The sequence below is a fragment of the Micromys minutus genome (genome assembly GCF_963924665.1).
Source record: "Micromys minutus genome assembly, chromosome: 28".
Taxonomy (NCBI): domain Eukaryota; kingdom Metazoa; phylum Chordata; class Mammalia; order Rodentia; family Muridae; genus Micromys; species Micromys minutus.
Window position 1 is genome coordinate 33,601,091 of NC_137963.1, and position 22,956 is coordinate 33,624,046.

Genomic DNA, 22,956 nt, shown 5'->3' on the forward strand with positions numbered 1-22,956 from the left:
ACCAGGAACTCCAGTCTTGGTGTCAGGGGGCTTGATCAACTAAGGCATGGAACACCGGACAGTGTTTAAAATGAACTGTTTTAAAATCTCAATGGTATATGACAATATAACACACACACACACACACACACACACACACACACACACATACACACACACACACACACGGTGTATCACCATACATATACAGCATCAACATTTATATGGACATGAATAGTATTTTGAGGTGAGAAGGGAACTTGGAAGTGAGTTTAAGAATGGATGGCTTATGGAAAAGGGGCATTTGCTCAAATTAATAAGGTTTGTGTTGGGGTTCTAATGATTTAGAACCCAATGCTCAGATATTTAAGAACCCAAACTTAATCTTATATTGAAGTACTCCAGAAAAAAATGTTAATGAGTCACAAGGAGAACAGGAGGAATTTCTTTCAAATCTTTGATTCTGATGTTCAAAACACAGTAGTCGATTAGGACTGATATTACCTTAAAGCAACAAATAACGCACAAACCAAAGAAGCCAAATAGGTTTTAATGATTAAAATAGATAAATTAATAAGTATATGTGTTAACTAAAGGAGGCCCTAGAATCAAGAAATAAGAATTTAAATCTTGCATGCAAATTTACCATAAAACCTAAAGCAATACCAAAATATCTCAGCTAGCATACATTTTAGGTTATTTTTTTTTAAATTATTTCCAATTCTTGGTAATCAAAATACATACATCTTTACATGTTCCTGATTATGTGGGAATAATAAAGTAATGTTGGTATAGCATTACAAACAGATTTCACAGATGAGACAGCACAAAATAAATCAGTAATTATCTTTTGGGACCCATTTTGGGGCTCAGTGGAAGGCACTCCCAAAAACTCCTTGGTAACACCTTTATTGGTTGTTAACATTAACAAATACTTTTACAACTTAATAATCTGTGCCTTTTACCAACCTGGGAAGCACTGGAGTCCCCAGCATTTATAAACTAATTTTCCACACAAGTTTCTTAAACAGTTATAAACACTGTTTGGTGACTTTGAAAAAATCTGGGCTTTCACAAATTAATTTGTTTAATCGCCGAGGTTTGACATGTATAGGTAAACTTCACGGAACTGAAGAGAACCATAGGAGATGGTCATTTAAGTCTTTTGAATTACTCCTAGCTTCCCAGGATCAGTTGCTCCCAGTTCCCATACACTAATTTCACTGTGTCCTTCAGAACATTTCTCATATGCTTTGCCCAGTCAACTCTACTGAAAGGTTAGATAAATCAACAAATCTCGGTGGCTACGAAAGCAACTTGATTGCAAGTCAGTTTCCCACAGGCACTGTCCACTAGCATAGGATCTTTAGAAACTGTTTTTCATGAAGCCAATGAGTATTTGTTGTACTACTATATTTGACCCATGTTGGGTCATTCTAAAACTGCACTTCGGTAGCTAGTCTCAAATTTGAGCATCAAAATATCTCTAATTTTACTGCATCCACATAATATGCAACTTTTGATGCTGAATTAGAGAAATCTGGCAAGTAAAGGCTTCGCCGCACGCATCACATTCATAAATTTCTTGGGTTTTCACCTCTGCATGGATCTTCTGATGGTTGACAAGGCTGCGCTGTTGACTAAAACCTTTGTCACATTTTTCACACCTATAAGGTTTCTCTCCTGTGTGTATTCTCTGGTGTTGAATAAGACCTGAGTTCCTACTGAAGGCCTTGCCACATTCCTCACACTTATGGGGTTTATTACCAGTGTGAACACCCTGATGTCGGATGAGATTACAAAGTTGACTAAAACTTTTGCCACACTGTCTGCACAGATAAGGTCTCTCTCCAGTGTGGATCCTCTGATGCTCAATAAGGAACGAGCTGCGACTGAAGCTCTTCCCACAGACAGTACACAGGTAGGGCTTCTCACCAGTGTGGATCCTCTGATGCTGTACAAGATGAGCACTAACGCTGAACGTTTTCCCGCAGTCCTCGCATCTGTAAGACTTTTCCTTAGGGTGGGCATCCTGCTGTTTAACAGGGCTGCAGTTTGGATCAGAAAGTTCCTTAGTTTCACTGAACGAAGTCTTTTCCCTGATGTGTATTCTCTGATGCTGAATGAGACCTGAGCTTCTACTGAAGGCTTTTCCACATTCCTCACACTTGTGGGGTTTGTCTCCTGTGTGAATTCTCTGATGACGGGTGAGGTTGCAAAGCTGACTGAAACTTTTCCCGCACTCTTGGCACTGATAAGGGCGCTCACCAGTATGGATCCTCTGATGTTCGATAAGGAACGAGCTCCGGCTGAAACTCTTTCCACATTCAATACAAAGGAAAGGCTTCTCACCAGTGTGTATTTTCTGGTGTTGTATAAGGTATGTACTTAATCTGAAAGCTTTCCCACACTCGCCACACTTATGAGGCCTTTCTCCAGTATGAATTCTCTGGTGTTCAACCAGCAGTGAGTTTCGACTAAAACTTTTCTTGCATTTGGTACAGTGATAGGGTTTCTCACCAGTGTGTGTTCTCTGATGCTCAATAAGGTGGGATTTCCAGCTGAAGGCCTTTCCACAGTCACTACATTTATGGGGTTTCTCACCAGTGTGAATTCTTTGATGTTTAACAAGGCTCCTTCTCTGGCTGAAGCTCTGCTTACACTGATTACACTGGTAAGGCCTTTCCCCAGTGTGGATTCTCTGGTGCCTAATAAGGGTAGAGCTCACACTAAAGGTTTTCCCACAGAAATTGCACTCATAGGGCCGTTCTCCAGTGTGAATTCGCTGATGTTCAATAACGAATGAACTTCGACTAAAGCTTTTCCCACACTCAGTGCACTGAAAAGGTTTCTCACCAGTGTGGACCCTTTGATGCTGAATGAAATGGGCCTTGCGGACAAAACGTTTTCCACATTCTTCACATTGGTGACATTTCTCTTCAGAGTTTGGTCTCTTACGGACATTAGTGTGTCCTCTGAACAGTTTCTGTTCCTCAGTCAAAGAATCACATGGTATTTCCCATAAGAAGATCCCTCTTTGTTTATCTAACCTACCGACAAGTTCAAAGGTTTCGTTCCCCATAGGATCCTGATCAAGTTCACTTTTGATTCTTGTAACTATTACACTCTGAGGTTCGATGTCTTCCTCAATTTCTTCTTTCACAGTTGGCTCTTCATCTTTATTTCTGTTTAAAACATCTGAAATATTTGTAAATAAAAAAATATAAGTATCAACCAAGCGCTTTAATGAAAAGAGAAATTATTAGAAAAACATAAATCAAGAGGCAGGATATATTGCCTAGACTGGCCTGAATTCTTGGGCTCCTAAGGTTCAGTTTCAGCATTTTTAGGATAGCTAGGACGATAGGTGTGCCACTGTGCTTGGGTTAGTATTATTTAACATTGGTTATCAGATTTATTTGTCGTTTTTCTTTTTTATAGAACTGAAACTATCAAAGAAATGTACCATGGGAAAAAATAATAAGCTAAGGAAATTTAGGATGAGAAAGCACTGGAAAGTTATTGGAATATAACTATACCAATAGTTGAGAGGAAAGGACATATAGGAGAAGCCTAGGAAGGATGAAAAACAAAGAACAGAGGATTCTACAGGTAATTAATTAGCCAGAATTTACCGACTGATCACCTAATGGATGCAAGATACTAAGTTATCAGCCAGGATTCAAGGATGAGACATAAAACACTACCAAAGAAAATGGTGTTAAATAAAACTGGAGAGAAAATATCAAGAAAAATGATAACATATTAAGAGCAGCACCTACAATAAAGGATTGAGGTATTTATCCACAAGACTAAATATAACTCGTTTATAGTTAATGAAAAAATAGTTGTCTGTGGTACCTTATGATATCACCCAAAACAAACCATACCACATTTTTTTTCAACCATCTAAGAAAAACCTTGGATAAGCGAAGGGGATATAATGCTACATGATAAAACAGAACCCCAGGCTGATTTACTGTTTCTAGTTGTTTGATAACTCTACTTCCTATTTGACCCTAAGCAAGTTCCTTTTCCATAATTGTCTTTTCCCAAAATTTTTGTTGTCTTCTAGTTTTTCAGACACTATTAAGCTAGTTTATACCTCCTTCCCCAAGTTAAAATAATAACGTTCTCATCCCCTACACAACTACTTGAACCTTGATTTGTTTCTTAGGCTAGTGTCGCCTCTCAGATTCATTTCACTGAATTGCTTCCTTTAACACAACAAAAAAGAATGTCACATCCCTTTAACTTTCTGCCTCTACCATAAAAACTATCTGTAAGAGGGAATGTATATGCCATTCATGTCCAAAAGTATTTACTACCCTCCTGACCCCACTCTCCTCTGAGCAAGTGTTCAGTTCTTTCCTCTTCTTTCAATCTGCATTTTCCATTGGCATCTTCCTATCCATTGGCATGACCAACTCTATTTTGAGCCTGAATTTATTTTGTCCTGACAGAAGCTATCTGAAATAAATCTCACACAGTAGCTTTCCACTGTTTTTCTCATTCCTCCCCCTCTTCCTATTCAATTTATTCTTTAAGCTGCAACAAAACATATTTTGTTTCTAGAACAGAGAGAGAACTTCTCACCAAATTACTAAAGACTTTCCAATAACACGGTGACTGTTGTAGTCTTTATTTTATTCAGCAAGCATCCAACATTGTTGATCATCCCATTTCTTACATTTTTGGTTGTGAGCTTAGCCTTTAACGGCTGAGCCATCTTTCCAGTCCAATCTTAATTGCTTCTATTTTTGATGGTTACCACCTCTTCTCCCTGTAAATTTGACTCCCCCCTTCTTTACTTCATTACTTCGTCTACCTTTGAAAACTGCTTTGCGTAGCTGTTAACTCAGGATTATATCCCTATAACATTGTTTTATAAAATCCCCTCCAGCTACAGGCTACAGCATCACCATCATTGTCTGTCTCTCCATTCCTAATGGACACCACCGTCAATTCTCAAATCCTAGAGTTCTCCTTCTTTCCCTCACCATTAATCAGAAGAAACTATGGATTTCTTTCTAATATCTCTAGTGCTTATCTCAATTTCACAATCAGATACCCATTTATCTTAAGGTTGCCATCATAGTGCATTAAAACTCGATTGACGTCTTTACCTGAGGATTCACCAACCACATTAAGATGAAATGATAGTTCCTTTTGATAATGATATTATCATGTTTAGTACTCTTCATGATACAACCTCTCTGCCTCAATCAAGCTTTCTATTTGGTAGCTATGATACATTACATGAGAAAATCGCTTATACAGTTTTTTACCTCATACCTTTATATATCTTGTTTAACAGTCATTCTTTAACATTGTTTACCAAAGACACTATTGCATCTTTGAGATTTTGCTCAAAGGAGTTACCCTAAAAAGTCCTTGCAATGCTTACCAAGTATATTTATGTGTTTTGGGTTTTTTCTTTATTAAATGTCAATTATTTCTGTAATAACCACAGTAAGTAACATGTCTCCTTGGAAACCATTGCTACTCTGTACTTTTTTTTTTAGCTGTTTATTAAGAAAATAAAATAAACTTCTGGTTGTGTACATTTTTTTTTTTTTTTTACCACAAAAGCAGCTAGTAAATACTATAGAAAAATGAAATATTCTTTTTAGAGTAGTACCAGAAAATATAAAGCTCAAGAATAACATAACTAAAAAATGTACAAGTTTAGAACCAGGTATGGTGGTATATGCCTATAATCCCAACACTTAAACAGATCAAGGCAGAAAAGCATATACTACCCCGGGCTACATAACAATACTCTATGACTCAAAATATAGAACAAAACAAAACCAAAAGACCCAATTAGTGGTAGTGATATGGGTCTATAGAACCAGAAACTGCAGAGGCTGAAACAGGAAAATGACTTAAGTCCTGGAGTTTCTGGACAGGGCCACAAAGTGAGACTCCCTAAGCCCTAAAAGATACAAAAACCAAACAAACAAAAAACCAACAACAACAACCAAACAAAACCAATCACCACTACTACCACCAAAACCCCAAAAAACCAAACCCTCCCCAAAAAACCCAAAGCATAAGATCTAAAAAGCTTATCCAAATTTTTTCTGATAGAAAAAAAGGACATTTAAACAAAGCTAACCAAACAGTTAATGATATTCAATTATAAACTAATACATAACTATTAATTTTCTAATTAAAAACAGCAAGACTACTTATAATTAATAAATGTTGAGTCCTGCTTGGCCATGTGAGGGACAGAATGACATGGCCCTGGCACCCACAGAGTGAGCAGGGACGGCTCCACAAGTGTTGATGGCTGCTGTGGGTAGAAGGCTTTCATGCTCCACCTATGAGGAGTACCCTCTCCGCCATGATTAACGACTCGGTGATAATCAGAGACATCATGAGTGGGAGCGAAGGTGTGGCTTAGCCATCAGCAAAATGGTAAAGTCTGAGACCTTTAGGAAGGCCCCCAGAACTGTGGGAAGGAATTCTAAATGTAAGTTTGAAAATATATAATTTCTCATTATGCATAATACGAGGATGCAGTATGGGATGTACAGGGTGCATCACACATCAGGGAGCAGAGAGAAATAACTGTGCTTACGGTGTCGGGGTTGCAGGCCTTTGTTACAGAAACTCAGTCTGACTGAAAGAAAAATCAAAAACCGAAAACCAGAATCCCTTACTTCTCAAGACCGATTCAACTCCTTCAGCGACTTTAGAATTGTAGTTGTTTACTTTTTCCATAAAGGGTCAGACATTATTTTCACTCTAATTATACGGTCCCTGCCATTATAGCTCAGAAGTGTTATGGACAATACATCAAGGAGTGGGTTTGCCTGTCTGAATAAAAGTTGATTTGTGAAAACAGAAATCATAATCTCTAATAGATTATATGATGGCTATTTTTTTTTTTTTGGTTAACAACATGGGAAAATGGAGAACTGAAATTGTGGGGTCTAGCACAGTGTTTAATAACTGTTAATTGAGTGAGAACTTTAACTGAGGGAGAACATGGTCAAAGGGAAGACAGAAGTTGAGCTCAAGGTTTTGTAGGCTCACTGACACTCAGTTATAATAAAATCTAATGTGAGTCATTGAAATAAAAACCAAAGAACTGAGTGATTAGGTATTACCTGTATCATCAATGTAGCTATTAAAATTTTAAAGAAATAAATCAACATGAAAAAGTATGAAAAGCCAATATTAGAAAGAGATATGTTTCGAAAAATATCAGATGGAATGGAAAATAGTACATTGACCAATTATAGCACAGTGATCGGGGACCAACAGAGCACAGTGATCGAAAGTGAAGGGAGCACTCATCAGGGACGGGAGCACTCATCAGGGAATGGAAGAGACTAAGGAAGGAAAAACGATGAACAGTGAAAAGCTATACTTAATATTAAGTCAAGACATCTTTATACAGGCTTCTCGGAGCAGGATCCCAGTAACCCCACTCCTCTGGGGTAAGAAACATAGCCATATCCTCAAATGTCAGCAGCTTGTCAGTGAATTTCTTCAGCCTCTAGTGTGATAGGAAATTAAGATTTTTATCCCCATAGCATTAGAAACCATCAAAAGTTTTAAACATATACTAGTACAAAATCATCTTGGTGGCAAGAACTTAGTAAGGAGTTTGGAGAAGATTCCTGAGAGCTCAGCAGGCTACCTAAGACATAAGTCATGACTTACACTGTTTCCAAAAGAAGAAAATTGCAAATGTGGAACTCAATAGAAGTGACAAGGAAACATACTAATCACAAGAAGGAGGGGATGTAAAAAAGGAAACACCAACTAAGACTTTCATTAGCTTTCATTGTTCTTATTATCTGCTGGTCAGCATTGTAAGTACTTTATCTAAATATTAACCCAGTTATAGAAACAACAACCTAAGAAGTACATGTTGTTGCTATTTCCATTTCCAGAAGAAAAATAAAAATCTTCCCCACAGTCATGAAACTGGAAGTGCAAGAAATGGGATGCACACATCCGGCATCGGTGGGTGCCACACTATCTCTCTTAGGTGAGAGTTACCATCTAGTGCTGGCAGCTATGATCTGAGTATAGGTAAGATCCTCTGAGCAAAGGGTGCATAGATAGATAGATAGATAGATAGATAGATAGATAGATAGATAGATAGATAGACAGACAGACAGACAGACAGGAACACAAGCAAACAGAAAGAAGTAATAAAGAGTTTGAAGTAGATGAGTCTCAGTAGTTTGATGACTGGAGCAGGAAGATTGTCAGTTTGAAGCCAGTCTGGGCTATGAAGCAAAAACTTGTCTCGAAACAACTCATAAAGAGGTAGAATAAGGTCCAAAACGTATCTGAGGAGGCAAAACAAAAATCACAGACAAGAGAAGGTAGAGTTGTGTAAGATATACATGAACTAATAAAACCCTGGCTGGCAAAAGAAGTAATAAATCACAGAAAACAGCAAGGGGGAGCCATTGGTCCAGTTAAGTTTCTTTTCTCCCCCCAAGTTGGGAAGGCATCATTTAAGCCTATTATTAGAACAAGGGTTTCTAAGGGTAAAGAGCTGGGGATGCACTTCGTTGGCAGGAAAGATGCTTAGCATAAACAAGGCTCTAGGCTCATCTGATCGCCAGCAACATTCTCCCAATTTTAATAAATAGCAAGGGAGAAAGAACAGAGACTCTGCTTCGGGTGAAATGAGAGAAGCTGTGTTAAGGGTGTGGATGAGAGGCACCAGAGTTAGGAGTTCAAGTTAGTGACCTTGATTTGATCTGTGAAATAGGAAATAGACAAAGCCCAGATTGATGAGAAAATTCTAAGTTCTAAAGCTGTTACTAAAATTAAGAGGAAAAGATGTGATGTAACCCAGTATCACAGATATAAACCCAATGTGTAAATTAGGAAACACACACCACATACACGTGTGCCCGCGCTATGGTGGGAATGGTGGGCCATGCCTTTAATCCCAGAACTTAGGAAACAGAGGTGGGTGAAACTCTGTGGCCTCCAGCTTAGCCTTGTCTACATAGTGAGTTCCATGCCAACCAGGGCTACACAGCGAAAACCTGTGTCAAAGAGCCAAAACCAAAACCAAAACCAAACCAAACAAAAACCAAAATCAAAAAACCAACCAAACAAAAAAACCCTCCTCCCTAGAAATGCATACGAGACTGATCCTGTTGATTAGAGACGTTTTCCTGTGGTGCTTGGGAATTGGGCAGAAGGGGACAAAAGCAACAGATCCTATAAAAGATACACAATTTGAAATTTGCAGGGTTAAGTATAGCATAGTATCAAAAGGTCAGGAAAGAACTGAAACCATGGGGGAGGGAGACATGCGCACATCAAGGGACAGAAAACACATCACAAATGAGTTGGTTTAGGTGGAAAGGTGAAGGAGAGGCTGAGATGTAAGCTGCAGTTAAGGTCGTCCAGGCAAGAAGCAAGCCTGTTTTGCCTCTTCCTTTAGTTACTGTCAGCAGTGGTCAGAGAGCTGGGTACTGTGTCTTCAGACTAGCTTGTTATAACAAAGTTCTAACGATCAGAATCAACGACGTGAGTAGTTATTAGGTATGGAAAGCAGGGCTCCTGAAGTCTACACGATCAAGATCACTGACGCTCACTCAACGACTGGGTTAAGCAGGGAAGACTTAGAAACGCAGAGAGATGCCGATAGACAGGAACAGTGCGTACAACAGGACTGCTGATGCCACACAAGGCCCAGCTCTTGGAAGGTGGAAAAGCAAATGCTTTGGGAAGAGCACTGGAGAGCTAGGAGAACAACCAGCCTCGGCTCCCAGTCCTGAGAGGAAGGAAGGCCCTGAGGAACGAGCAACCCCCACTTGAAGGTCTGCCAGTGAATGGTGTCCCCGGCAGTGCCAGGTTTCAGTGTAGGCCGGAGCGGTACAGAACACTGTGTGACGAGCGACTCAGGCTCCAGAAGGCAGAGTCAAAGTGGGTGGGAGGAACGCTGTGGTTAGAGGAGGAAGCTGCCAAAACTGGCCTTTCTGACAAGGAAGCTAGGGATACCAGAGTCGTAGAAAGACCCGAACCAGAGCATTGGGATGAAACAGTACTGGTGTTAGCAGTAGTGTTGAAGCATTCCGGGTCTAAGTGTGAGTGCCTTCTTCTTAGATGTCTTAGAGAAACCGTGCTTTCTTACCCAGCGAGACCAGCCTTCCGTAACTGTCCATCATGACATCTTTATACAGGCTTCTCGGAGCTGGATCCTGGCAACCCCACTCCTCCTGGGCGAGAAACACAGCCATATCCTCAGATGTCAGCAACAGTTTCATTTCTGTAGTCAGTTCCAGTTGTCTGGAGGACAATTCTCCCACTGAACGGGGCAGACGTTATTTATCACTTACCAAGGCTCCCTCCCACTCACTCGGAGGAACACGCAGAGTAAAAGAACCAAAAGGTGCCCAATTCATGGCACCTCAGATGGAGAGGAGCTGATCTGGACCCGTGCCTTCCAAACTAAAGGTCTTTTCTGCTTTAGTTATTACACACTAGAGTCATTACTGTTTTAATTTTAGTTAACATCCTCAAAACCTCCTCAACTTTTCCTGGTCTCACTGTCCGCCCAAATGTTCCACCCACACCAGCTAGTGACCCAGTTCGACTCAACTCCATTAGGTTTTCTAAGCACTCACCTTGAGTCCAGACATTGTGCCGGCTGCAGAAGTTAGACGAGATTAAAAAGAAAAAAATAGTGCCTCACCCAAGAAACTCATAAATGAGAACTAACTTGGAGCAGTCTTAATATCTCCCCAGCCAATTTATCGAAAGAAAGAAAGAAGAAGAAAAAGTGGGGAGAAAAAGAGTCTGTGGGCAGTTTGTAAGTGAACTAAAAGCACCCCGCAGCAAGGTGTATGTAGGCGTTGGCCGGGGTTCCTCCCTTAAGAGTTGTAGAAACGGCCAGGAGCTGGGAACAGGGGAAGAGGTGATGGCGCGGCCTTGCTGTCTCGGGAGTGGCGAAGTAACTAACGGAGATCTTTAGAAGGGGCGACTCACCTTTGGCTCCGGCGGTGGGCTTGGGGACGCCATCGCCTCCTTCAGGAATAGCAGCCACACAGCGTATGGGTTCTCATGAGGCCTAGATGGCTGCTGGAAATACGGCCAGGCGAGAAGGGGCTCACTGGAAGGGTCGGTGAGGTCCCTGCCTCTGTCTCGGAGCGGTCAAGTTCCCAGGGGCATATCAGACGTTCTGTCTGTCTGTCCTCCAACCACAAGCCCCGTCCTTTGCACCGCTGCCCAGCTTTAGGGCCTCCCTGTAATATCTCCTCCTTGTAGCCAATTCCTCCGCCTCAAAGTCAAGCTGTACTACTACCGACCACCCCCGGACCAGAAGGCGTTACCCGGAGCCTTCGCGGAACCTCTCCAACTACAACTCCCAACATGCCCAGGGAGCAAGCCGCAGCCTTCTTCCGCAAATGGCAAAAGAACTACATTTCCCGGAGTGCACAGGTTTTGTCAACGTCAGGGAGCCGCTAAAGTAAGCTCTATTCTGGTTGGCTGAGTCGGGCACGTCCAGCTGTCTGAGGTGCTCGTCGAAGATGGCGGCGCTGTGTGTGTGTCGGTTTGTAAGGAGAGGCTGGTTGTGGAAGCTTCCCTTGGCTACACGTAGAGAATTTTGGTCTGGATCCAGGTAACTTTGTTTCTAAATGGCTTAAGTTCCATGTAGATAATCTGAAGCGGAGGGGACGAGTTCAGAGGGTTAAGATGGGACCCTGGTCCTGAGTCTACAGGAGTTAGCATGGAGTAGGGATCCGAGTTAAAACCTTATATTTCCGCGATTGGCAGGACGGCTCCTAACAGCAACACGGTGCCGGTTCCCTCTAGTCTTGTTTCCGTAGCAAGCAGCATTCGCCACGTGTCAAGGGCACCCAGTGTGGTGTCTACAAGCAAACGACTCCTATGGATTGGTCAACCTAAAACATGAGCGTAGGTGCTCAATAAGCCTAACTTCTTCACGGGGGTGGGGTATTTTTAAGCAAAATTGGAAGTAAAGGCATCCGCTCAGCGGTGTGTGTGTGGGGGGGGTGGCGGGGGTTGGGGTGAGATTTCAATGACGCCACAACGAATTTCTAAATGCCTTCGGTTTCTCTATGTACAAAGCTGTTCTGTTTTTTACGCGTCAGTATTGTGACACGACTTAAGAGAAGCCTGCACGTGGTGAATCTACAGTCCCAGTGTCTTAACTGTTTACCAACAAGTTTTCCTCATTGCATCATGTGGGATCTATGTATATGACCTAGATAATATTTAGGGCATGAAAACTTAACCGCTGGGACCTCAGAGAACTACGAATGTAGTAAATGAGAAGTGTGAGCCGTCACCTCATGTATTAAATCTGTTCTCTTTGGTTAGTGTCAGATGTCCGAAGTTCTAGCCTTTTATTCACTCAACACATATTTTAGTGTCTACTATATGACAAATAGTAAAGATACAGTTAAGTAGATTAAATCTTTGTCCTCATAAGGAGGGAGCAGTTGATAAATTATGTTCATTTTTCAGTTAACTGTTCTTTAAGGTGTAAATGGCTATATTGTTTGTACACATAGAGATTTCTGCAGTCAGGAAATTACCATTTTTTTAGATCCTTTGTTTGTTTGTTTTTTCTTTTTTTGGGAGGGGGTTGTTTTGTTTCTCGTTAATCATCACAGCTCTGTGTTAGAATTTTAAATCTTGTAGCATAATCTCTTCCATGTTCTTGCTCAAGATTGCTTCAGCTATTCAAAATTTAAGATTGCTCCTCATGTCTTTAAAAATGCCATTCAATTTTTTTGAGTTAAATATGTAGATTATTTAAGCAGTACAGTCACAGAACAGAATTAATTCAATAATTGAACATGGAATATCTCTTCATTTATGTATGTTTTCTGTTTCTTTCATTAGTGTTTTACAGCTTTCAGTGTATAGATCTTTAACCTACTTGTTTTTTTACCTAATATTTTTTCTGCTATTATAAACAAACTTGATTTCTTGTTTTTTTGGGTTTTTTTTTGCATGATTTATTATTTCTTTAAAGAAATCATTGATTTTATTAAGGATTTATTTTATTTATGTACATATGTGTATGTATAAATATATGTATACTAATACTCTTTGAGGACAGAAGAGGGCATCCGACCCCCTGGGGCTGGTGTTACAAGAGTATGAGCTAGCATCCTTATGTGGATCCTGTGAACTACACCCTAGAAGAGCAGCAAGTTCTCTTAACCTTTGAGCTCAAAATTCTCCAGCCCTCAACTTCTGACTTTTTTAATGATAATTTTATATCCTGTAATTTTACTGGGTTAGTTTATTAGTTCTAGCAATTTCTTGTATGTGTGTGCTTTGCACAATCTTTGAGGTTTTCTTCTCAGAGGCTCATGTCATCTGCGGAGACAAATTCTTTTTAATTTGATTGCCTTTTATTTTTTTCTTTGTCAAAGCTCTTGAGTATGCCTTCTGGTATGATGTGTTGTTTTGCAGAGGCTGAGGCCAGGGCTTCTCTTCCCATCCTCCCACTAAAGAGTTGTGAGAGTCGGCATTCTTGTTTGTACTTGATCTTGGAAAGAAACCCGTTTTGTTAATAAGTTTTCCCCCATTCGTTATGATTTTAGCTGTGGGCTTTTCTAAATTGTGTTTATCTGGCTAGTCGATTCTCCACCTATTCTGTTGAGAGCTTTGATTTTAGATGAGTAAGCATTATATTAGAAACTTTTGCTTCTATTGAGGTGATTTTTACTTTCATTCTGTTAATGTGGCATATCACTATTGATTTGTGTATGTTAAACAAACTTTGCAGGCCAGGCAGGTGTTTGACTCAGTCAAAATATCGTTGTCTTTTTGATGTGCTACTGCATGTAGTTTATTTCCATTTTATTGAGTATTATTGCATCTGTGTTCATCAGAAGTATTGGCTTGTAGCTTCCTTGTGGTGTCTTTGACTTTAGTCCTGCTCTCATAAGATGATTTTGGAAGTGTTTCTTCCCACTTTTGGGAAAGTTTAAGGGAAAGTTTAAGACGGGCTGATTTAGTTCTTTTTTTTAATGTATGATATAATTATCACATGAAGCTATTTGGTTCCTGTATTTCTTAGGAGGTTTTTTTTTTTTTTTTTAGGATGCTGTTTTGTTTTTCTCCAGCCTCTTTTTTTGCTATTCACTGGCTAAGGCTATCTATTCTTTCTTGCTTTAGGGTTACATGTTCCTAGGATCTTAACTGTTTCTTTTTGGTTCTGCAGCTTGTACAGGTCCCTCTTGTGAATCTTTATTTACGAAACATCTCTTGTATCTCCTTATATTCCTGATTTCAATTGCATGAGGTTTTAAGGTTTTCTGTATCGGCCCTTAGTTTTGTTGGTTTCTTTCTATGAGCTTTGTATCTTTGTTTTTGTTTTGCTAACTTTGGGATTTACATTTTTCTTTTTTCAGTTCATGTGGTTCACTATCAATTTGTTTAAACTCTTTAGCAGTGCAGTCATTTATTACTATAAATTTACCTTAGTGCAGGCTTTCTTTTTATGTTTGTTATTGTCTTTGTTAGGGTTTCTATTGTGATACAATACCATGACCAAAAGAAACTTGAGGAAGAGGTGTGAGAAATAAGCTGCATGGTCCCAGATAAATCACACCATGCAGCAGGTCTCACGTGGGAGGTTTTTTGGGAGGCAGTCAGGGACAACCTCTGGGAGAGTATGGAAGAGAGTTGGGTAGGAAGGAGAGATGCAGCTAGGAGCAGTGCAGCTTTCTGGCTTGCTTCCACATAACTTGCTCTACCTGCTTTCTTTTAGCATCCAGACCATCAGACTAAGTGTGGCACCATCCATGACCTGGGCATTCCCACATTAATTATTAATCAAGAAAATACCTCAGGCACAGGCTTACCCATGGGCCATTTTGTGGGGGTCGTTTTTTAAGTGAGACTTCCTTTTCCCAAATGACTCTAGTTGTGTCAAGTTTGACATAAAAGTAGCTAGCACTGTTATGTTATACATTTTCACCCAATTCAAGATACTGTGTGTGTGTGTTTGTGTGTGTTTTGTGTGTGTGTGTGTGTGTGTGTGTATGTGTGTGTGTGTGTGTGTGATTGTGTATGTGTTTCGAGTCTGAAGTTGAGTGTTTTCTTCAGTCATGCCCCACTTTATAGTTTGAGACATGGTCTCATTGAACCTGGAGCCCCATGACTTGACTAGACTGACTAGCCAGCCCTGAGACCTACTTTCTTTGTCTCCCCAGTTTTCTAATTACAAACATGTACACATTCTGGTAGTTTTCTCTCCTATATGCTAAGTATTGAACTCAGTTCTGATGTTTGGTTGGTTTGGTTTTTATTGATGAGACACCATGACCACAGCAACTCTTATAAAGGAAAACATTTAATTGGGACTGGCTTAAGTTTTATTATCATATGGTGGCATGCAGACAGACATAGTGCTTGAAAGGTAGCTGAGAGTTCTACATTTCTCAATAAGGGGAAATAAGAGACTGAGTTTGGCTTGAGCATTTGAAACCTTAAAGTCTTCCTCCAATGACATACTTCCTCCAACAAGGCCATACCTCCTAATAGTGCCACTCCCTGGTGACCAATCATTCAAATCTATGGGAGCCATTCCTACTAAAACCAACACATTTAGCAGCCATTTTACCCACAAAGCCGTCTCCAGCCCTTTATGATAACAAGATAATCTAGAAGTTACTTTTTTGTTTCCTCTTTGACCCAATGGTATATTGCTTAGCATTAATACATTTGTTATTATTCTTTCTCTCTTATATTACTGGTGACTAGTTTTTCCTTTGTAGTCAGTAAGGGTATTTTATATGATTTTGAACTTCTAAATTCATGACGCTTCTTTCATGATACAATATAGTCTGTCCTAAAAAAATGGTCACCGTGTGCTTGAGAAATAAAGGTGGAAGTGTTTCTTTCATGTAAAGGAGGATGTTAAATTGAAAGCTTTGTGTGTGTCCATTTGGTGTACAATGTTATTAAAGTTCAGCATTTATTGGTGTTCTGTGTGAATAGCCTAAGCACCATTGTAGAACGTGTGCTCATGAGTTCTGTTACTTTGATAATGTATTCTTTCAGGCTTGTCCATATTTACTTTGTCTATTTTGGTGCTCTGGTATTGGGTACCTGTTTATTTATATCTAGTTGAATTGATCATTTTACTATTATCTAATGGCCTGTAAAAGCTATCAGTTTTGGTCAATGTAGCCCTTGATTCTAGAAATGAGTTTCTTGTAGACAGCATGTAGTTAGAGTTTGTTTTTTTATCTTGACGTTTTGTTTATGAACCTTGCCTTTAATGAGTGAGCCATCTCTCTAGTTGTTGTTTTATAGTTTTCAACCACTCTATCTTTTGGAGTGTTGAGTCTTTCACCTGAACTTCACTTTATTCTGAATGAGATGGAATGTAAGGGAAGGGACTGGAGGACTATGGGAGGTGAGTGAGCAAAACGGGATAAACAACTCTTTGGAGAATTTTTGTTGAAATAGTGATTAGTTTTCTTCAAAAAACGGAAGCTCTTTCAGTATATTGTTTACCTTTAGATACTTTGGTAGAGTCTTAGTCCTCTTTCCATTGACAGGCCGTGAAGTGACTGAAAATGGGTGATGTATGATCCTGTGCTACAGCATGTGGTGAGGCAGAGCAAGCGTCTCGCTGTCAGACCACTAAAGCCTTTATGGACGTCCCAATCTCTTTATCTCACATCCTCTCATTATCTCTAAAAAGACCTGATCACAGATATAGAGTGTCCAGGATAAGAAGTGTTGACCAATACATTCAGGCTATCACAAATACTGAGATGTTAATCAAAATTTATGAAGGACAAAGGACTAGTTGGATTAAGTAAACAAAAAAAGTTGTATTCCAAAGCATATTTTGGCTAGACATTTCATTTCTGGTGTCCTGTTTTCAGTAGGGATGGTCAGTTTCAGTCAGATGCCAAGTCCACGAGAAACACATTGCTTAAATAGTTCATAAACCAAGGCATTTAAATGGTATGTCAGCCAGATTCTCTCTAAGCAATTGTTAAGTTTGTTTTTTAAAGAAGCTCAAATGAACAAAATAGGCCATTATATTAAAGATCTTACAATCTGGTGTGGTGGTTCTCAAGAGACAATGTTGGCAGTGTCCTTGGCTGTTGTGACTCAGGAAGGAGTACTTCAAAGTGTCATCAAGTAAATTAAAGCCAGCATGCTACTAAGTATATTATAGTGAACAGATTGGCCTCTCACATACAGCAAGAAATTGTCCAGTCAAGCTCTGATCTTGTAAGTGAGGTAGAATATAATCAAAATTAAAACTTATATAGGATGGGATACAACAGTGTAGACTGTTGCAAAGATCAAAGGAACTTAATATTGATTAGAGAAGTCAGGTTAAAGTTCTTAAGAGACATGTGTTTTGTCTTGGGACTGACAGAGTGTTATTTCCATAAGTAAAGATCAAAGTAAGGGAGGATGTATTACTAACATGAGCCAACAAGTGTTAGGAAAGTAGCAGTGTGTTTAGAAAACAATATAGTTTAGTTTGAGCAGGCCTACAATATATATAGGAAATTGGTAGGAGGTAAATTTAGGTACTAGGGTTAGATCTTGGACGATGTGCTGGCTAGTTTTGTGTCAAATTGATACAAGCTAGACTCATTTGAAAGAGGGAGCCTCAACTGAGAAAATATCCCTTCCAGATTGGCTTGTGGACAAGACTGTGGTGTATTTTCTTGATCGACACTTGTGACAGGGCCTACCTCACTGTGGGTGGTATAATCCCCCGGCAGGCGGTTCTGGGTATTATAAGAGAACAGCCAGGGCAAGCCATAAGGAGCTGTACAGTAACCTGCCTCCGTTCCTGCCGTGATGCCTTTCAGTGATGGAGTGTGATAGGGAACTGTACGATGAAATTAAACCTCTCCTTCTCCAGGTTGCTTTTCATTGAGAGGTTTTGTCACAGTAATAGAAACCAAACTAAGACAGAGGGCAGGACTCCGTACAGAACAATTTATTGTATCTTTGTTCTTTACTTATTTTTAGACGTCATACTAGTATAGAAAATATGTACTAAATTTTTGCTTTCTTTTGTAGCGATTGAATCAACTGCACACGTCTGGAGAGTCGATTTCCATCTTACTCTTGTTCGCTCCTCTCCACTGTGCCCAGAAAGTTCTAAGTGTGCAAAACACTTGATTTTGATTGCAAAGCAAGATTCTGTCAGATGTTTATTGGCTTCTGCCAAAGAGTCACATGTTTGCTTTTGATCTTTCCAGGAAGGAGGAGCCGGTGGTGGCTGAGACCGTGGAAGAAGTGAAAAACGAACCTGTTTTGGTGTGTCCGCCTTTACGAAGCCGAGCATACACACCACCCAATGATCTCCAGAGTCGCTTGGAATCTCATATTAAAGAAGTTCTTGGTTCATCTCTTCCTAACAATTGGCAAGATATCTCCCTGGATGATGGACATATGAAGTTCAGACTCTTAGCAGATTTAGCTGATGACTTAGGCCATGCAGTACCTAACTCCAGGCTTCACCAAATGTGCAGGGTCAGAGATGTTCTTGATTTCTATAATGTTCCCGTTCAAGATAGATCTAAGTTTGATGAACTGGTTGCTAGTGATTTACCTCCCAATTTGAAAATCAGTTGGAGTTACTGAGCAGTCTGGTCATTGAAGACACTGAGATTGTTCCGATTGTCCTCACTAGGGTGACTGACAAACCTTGTGAGATGCTACCTGTCAGAACTTGTCTCCTGAAGAACAACACATCTTTTTTTTTTTTTTTCCTCATGGAGAACCAACAAAGAAAACATTTTTACATCTGCTAAAGCCATTTTTTTCCTCAATAAAATCAAGTCTTGATAATTTATGAAACTGTTCTTATTCCAAGGTATATAGTCAGGGTTGTTGGGAGGACCAGAGGTGATAGCATGAAAACATATTTAAAGGGGGTTTATTACGTTAGGTCACATTATAGTCCATCAAGGCTGTTTCCCACCGGGGGGCTGAGAACCTGGTCGCTGTACCCTTCGTGAGGCGGACTATCTCAGTAGTACCAAGCTGTTGCCGAGGGCCTGGGGAGTCTTTGAAGAACTTACTGATCTTCAGTCCATGCTGGCTGCCTGAAGAAGCTGTTCTCATATGAACGAAGAGATGCAGCCATGGCAGGAACAAGATGGATGGATTGTCAGTAGAGTGAAGGCAAGCAGAGAGAAAGCCAGACCTCCTCTTGCATGGGTTCTGCCCACATTTATGGTGCATTTCTTTCTTGAGAGATAATCTGGTTAAAAAAAATTCCTCAGTGGAGTGTCCTGAGGACCTAGCTTAACCCCCAGTACCCATGTGAAAAGCTGAGTATGGCCATGTGTGCCTGTACCGCCAACGCTGGAGAGGACACAGGTGGAAGCCCAGTGGCCAGCCAGTCAAAAGAGTGAGGTTCCCATTCAGTGAGAGATTTTCTCAAGGCAACCAGGTGGAAATGAGTAGAAAAAATATGTCCTGTTCTGACCTCAGTGTGCACACAGCTGTGCACACCCACACTGTACTGACAGGACAGTGTCTTAAGAGAAAGTCACAGTGTCTAATAGGTACACATCTCATTCGTTACATCATGAGCTGAAATCTCAGTGTCTGGATCCACAGAGATTAGACATAATAGCTCCTGTTCTTATGAGGAGGAGATTCAGCACGGGAACATTTGAATTTGATTATCTTGTTTCTGGAAGTAAAGAGGTGGGAAGTCAAAATGGAAAGAAAGATGTTTGGCTACAACTGGACAAGTGACTGCAAAACTCACTCTTCATATTATTAAGAAAGAAGCTACTGTTCTGTAACAGAGCAATGCTGTTCAAAACTTACAGAAACGAGTCATTTGGACATGATGCTAATGTCTGGAGTGGTTATAAACTACATCTTTATAATACTCAGAAGTAACGTGGCCCTGGTCATGAAATAACATTAAGAGGCAGCCAAGTATCCTGTAAAACAGGTTAGCTGCATATCTGTCAGTAACTCTAGAGGGTGACAGCTGTTGTAGGATAGTGAAGGGAACAGGTTTGTTTACTGAGGTAGCTAAACATACACAGACACTATTTTAAAAAATGTCAGGAGATGTAAAAGGCATAAGCTATCCAGCTTTACAAAATTGAACCCATGAGCTCAATGTGTTTGGCAAAATCTAATCATTAGCAATTCACGATAAATGGTCTTACATAAATTTATGTTTCAAGTCTCAAGTAGCATAAGAGTCTCTTTTGCTGGGTTTTGTTTTACTATGGAAATGTTAGGATTTCTGTGTTAACCGAACTTTAGAAAATGGAAGGTACATCAAAAATGAGGAAAAGATCACCTCAGTATCCAGATATTAATGTAACATTCCAGTATATTGCCAAAAAATGTATTCTTATTTTTATTCTACAGATATGTGTTCATGTATGTTGGTGTGCTTGCACATATGTACAGAAAATCATGTTTCATCCAGTTTTTACACACATAGTAGTGGAACTCGGCTAAAGTGGGGAGTGCTTTATTGATTGAGCCGTCTCTTCAGCCCTGTTTTCTGCACCTTAAAACTACTGTGGCATCGCATTTTCAAGTTCACAGGCGGTCCTCTTGGCTTTTGATCATCTACAGACACACTGAGTTCCATTCACAGCTGTCCTGGGATGAGTGTCGCTTGTGCACTACAGGCTAAACACACATGGAGAGTGGAAACATCTGGTGCTGGCGGGGCGATCCTGGGTTTTCTGCCATTTCTCATTTCACTGTAGACAGAAAGTCTGATTTCAGTATTGCACATGTATTGAGACAACTTAGCTCACATCGTCTTAAAAATGTTTAAAGTGTGTTCCCACCTCTGTGGACAGATGTGCAGATGTGTGTACCTTTGATGCCAAGAGAGGGCATCAGTTCCTTCAGAGCTACAGTTGTAAGTAGATCAGCTTATATGGGTGCTGAAATCTAAACTGTAGTCTTCCTGATTGGACAGCAGAACTCAGCCACCGAAACCACTGAGTCTTCGCTTCGCCCTATAATTTGCTTTTATTAATTTACTTTTATATTGTTGACCTCAGGTCTGGAAAGAAATGTTTGGCAAGTTCAGAGTCCTGAAGTAACTGTATTGACTTTTTTATTTAAATTAGTGGCCAGATAAAACCAAATATTGGCAGTGGAGTTTTAAACAAACAAAAGGTCAGGGAAATGACAGTAGGTAAAGGCACTGTCCCCAAGCCTGAGAGCTTTAGGTCATTGTCCTCTGACCCTTATATGAACTATGTCTTGCATGTGGCAGTGTGCATGCACACACACTATATGTGTATACACATGTATATAGGTATGTGATATATTGTATAAAAACAGGAAGGAAAGACAGGCACTAGGTTCCCTACAATGTGAGTTTCTATGTAGCCAGAGCAGGGATGGGGACAGGGATCAGGGGCTACGCTGTTTGCTCTTTACCCCAATGTCAAGTGCAGTGTCAGGAGCATTTGAGGCTCTGGTTTTAGAGCAACTGAGGTTTTCCTGAAAAGCAGTTTCAAGTGAGAAAGGAAAATAGGTCATTTTGTAATCAAAGCTGTTTGCTTTGAGTGGATTAGAAATAAGTTAAAAATCACAAACTCCTAAAATGAAAATTAAAAAATCTGATTTTTCTCTAGTTCTTGGACAAATTCTCCGTTTGCTTTTTGTGTGATCTTGGAGCGCTCTGGGGCTCCCACAGGTGTGAGCAATGCAGTGCCCTTTTCTGTCAGATTTCGCTTAGAAGGGATGTTACCGGGGACCTGAGGTACTGAGATTTTTTGAGGTACACAAAAGGCTACCAGAAATCACTTTTCTCTCCTTGATGCCGTCCTACTCTCTAAGAACAGTTTTCCCTCTTTTTAGCACTTACCTAGAATACAGTTAGAATATGGTAGACAAAATCCTCTAGTGGGGAACACTAACTAGCCTGCACTATTTATATTTCATTTGAAAGATGATTTTCTTTTAAGGTTAGGATTATTATATGTTGGGATTACACTGGGAAAATACTTTATGAAGTGGAAACCTCATGACTATTTAATTTGGGAATACTTCCTGGTAGTGAATATTCTATTCCTGATAGAATAAGAGTGGGTACTTAAGAAAAACAAGCAGGACAACTAGGGCAGTCTCTCCTGCTTGGATAAAGAGGCTGACCGGTGAGCTCTGAGAAGGGCCTAAAGGCTGATGCTAGTGTGAGGAGGAATTCTATGGCTTGGAACAGGGCCATGCCTGATCCTCAGCGATTCACTGGGGAAACTCTTACAGATCAGTTTGGCAGAGTTGGAGATACAGATTCCATTTCTGACTGTATTCTTCATTCCTACATGATTGTGAGTCTTCAAATTCTGGAGATTGTTAATGAGACAAATACAGATTTTTATCCTCAGCACAACTCTCTAGTGGCTGATAATTCACATTTATTCATATTTGTCTGCTCCACATTTGTGTGTGTGTGTGTGTGTGTGTGTGTGTGTGTGTGTGTGTAAGGAACCACCCCAGCCAACCATTCATTGTATATCTTTTTAGAAAAGATTTATTTATGTATGAGTACACTGTAGCAGTCTGTCTTCAGACAGGCCAGAAGAGGGCATCAGATCTCATTACAGATGGTTGTGAGCCACCATATGCTGGGAATTGAACTCAGGACCTCTGGAAGAGCAGTCAGTGTTCTTAACTGTTGAGCCATCTCTCTAGACCCACTGTATATCTTTTAACCCCTCAAAATAAATTGTTTGCTGCCGTTCTGTCAAAGTGAGCTTGGGGGAGGGGCTGGGTGAGGCACAGAAGAAGCTCACCCGTATTTGGGTTCTCTAGAGTAACAGAATTTATAGAATGATATTACAGGCTGCAGTCCAGATAACCCAACAATGGCTGTGATGGAAAGTTTAATAATCCAGTAGTTGCTCACTCCACAGGCCTGGTGTCTCATCTGGCCTTTACTATATGCTGGAATCCTGAAGAAGTGGGTTCTAAGAGCAGTCAAGGAGTGGATGTGCTATCAAG

At 40.2% G+C, this 22,956-nt stretch overlaps 2 protein-coding genes across 3 annotated transcripts; one reads left to right on the forward strand and one right to left on the reverse strand.

Annotated features, from left to right (window-relative positions):
* Positions 1 to 583: 583 nt before the first annotated feature.
* ZNF189 (zinc finger protein 189) lies at positions 584 to 11,230 on the reverse strand. 2 transcript variants are annotated; one of them, XM_080939972.1, is made up of 3 exons: positions 10,963 to 11,230; positions 10,109 to 10,190; positions 584 to 3,177 (listed from the first exon to the last, which is right to left on the reverse strand). In XM_080939972.1, the coding sequence occupies exons 1-3, from the start codon at positions 10,993 to 10,995 to the stop codon at positions 1,472 to 1,474; spliced, it is 1,821 nt and encodes a 606-aa protein (XP_080796098.1). In that variant the 5' UTR covers positions 10,996 to 11,230; the 3' UTR covers positions 584 to 1,471. The 2 variants fall into 2 exon arrangements, with proteins under 2 accessions (XP_080796098.1, XP_080796097.1); XM_080939971.1 differs by having other exon boundaries at positions 10,109 to 10,193.
* Positions 11,231 to 11,492: 262 nt separating this feature from the next.
* Positions 11,493 to 18,807, forward strand: MRPL50 (mitochondrial ribosomal protein L50). The gene is made up of 2 exons (XM_080940054.1): positions 11,493 to 11,596; positions 18,207 to 18,807. The coding sequence occupies exons 1-2, from the start codon at positions 11,505 to 11,507 to the stop codon at positions 18,589 to 18,591; spliced, it is 477 nt and encodes a 158-aa protein (XP_080796180.1). The 5' UTR covers positions 11,493 to 11,504; the 3' UTR covers positions 18,592 to 18,807.
* The last annotated feature ends 4,149 nt before the right edge of the window (positions 18,808 to 22,956 follow it).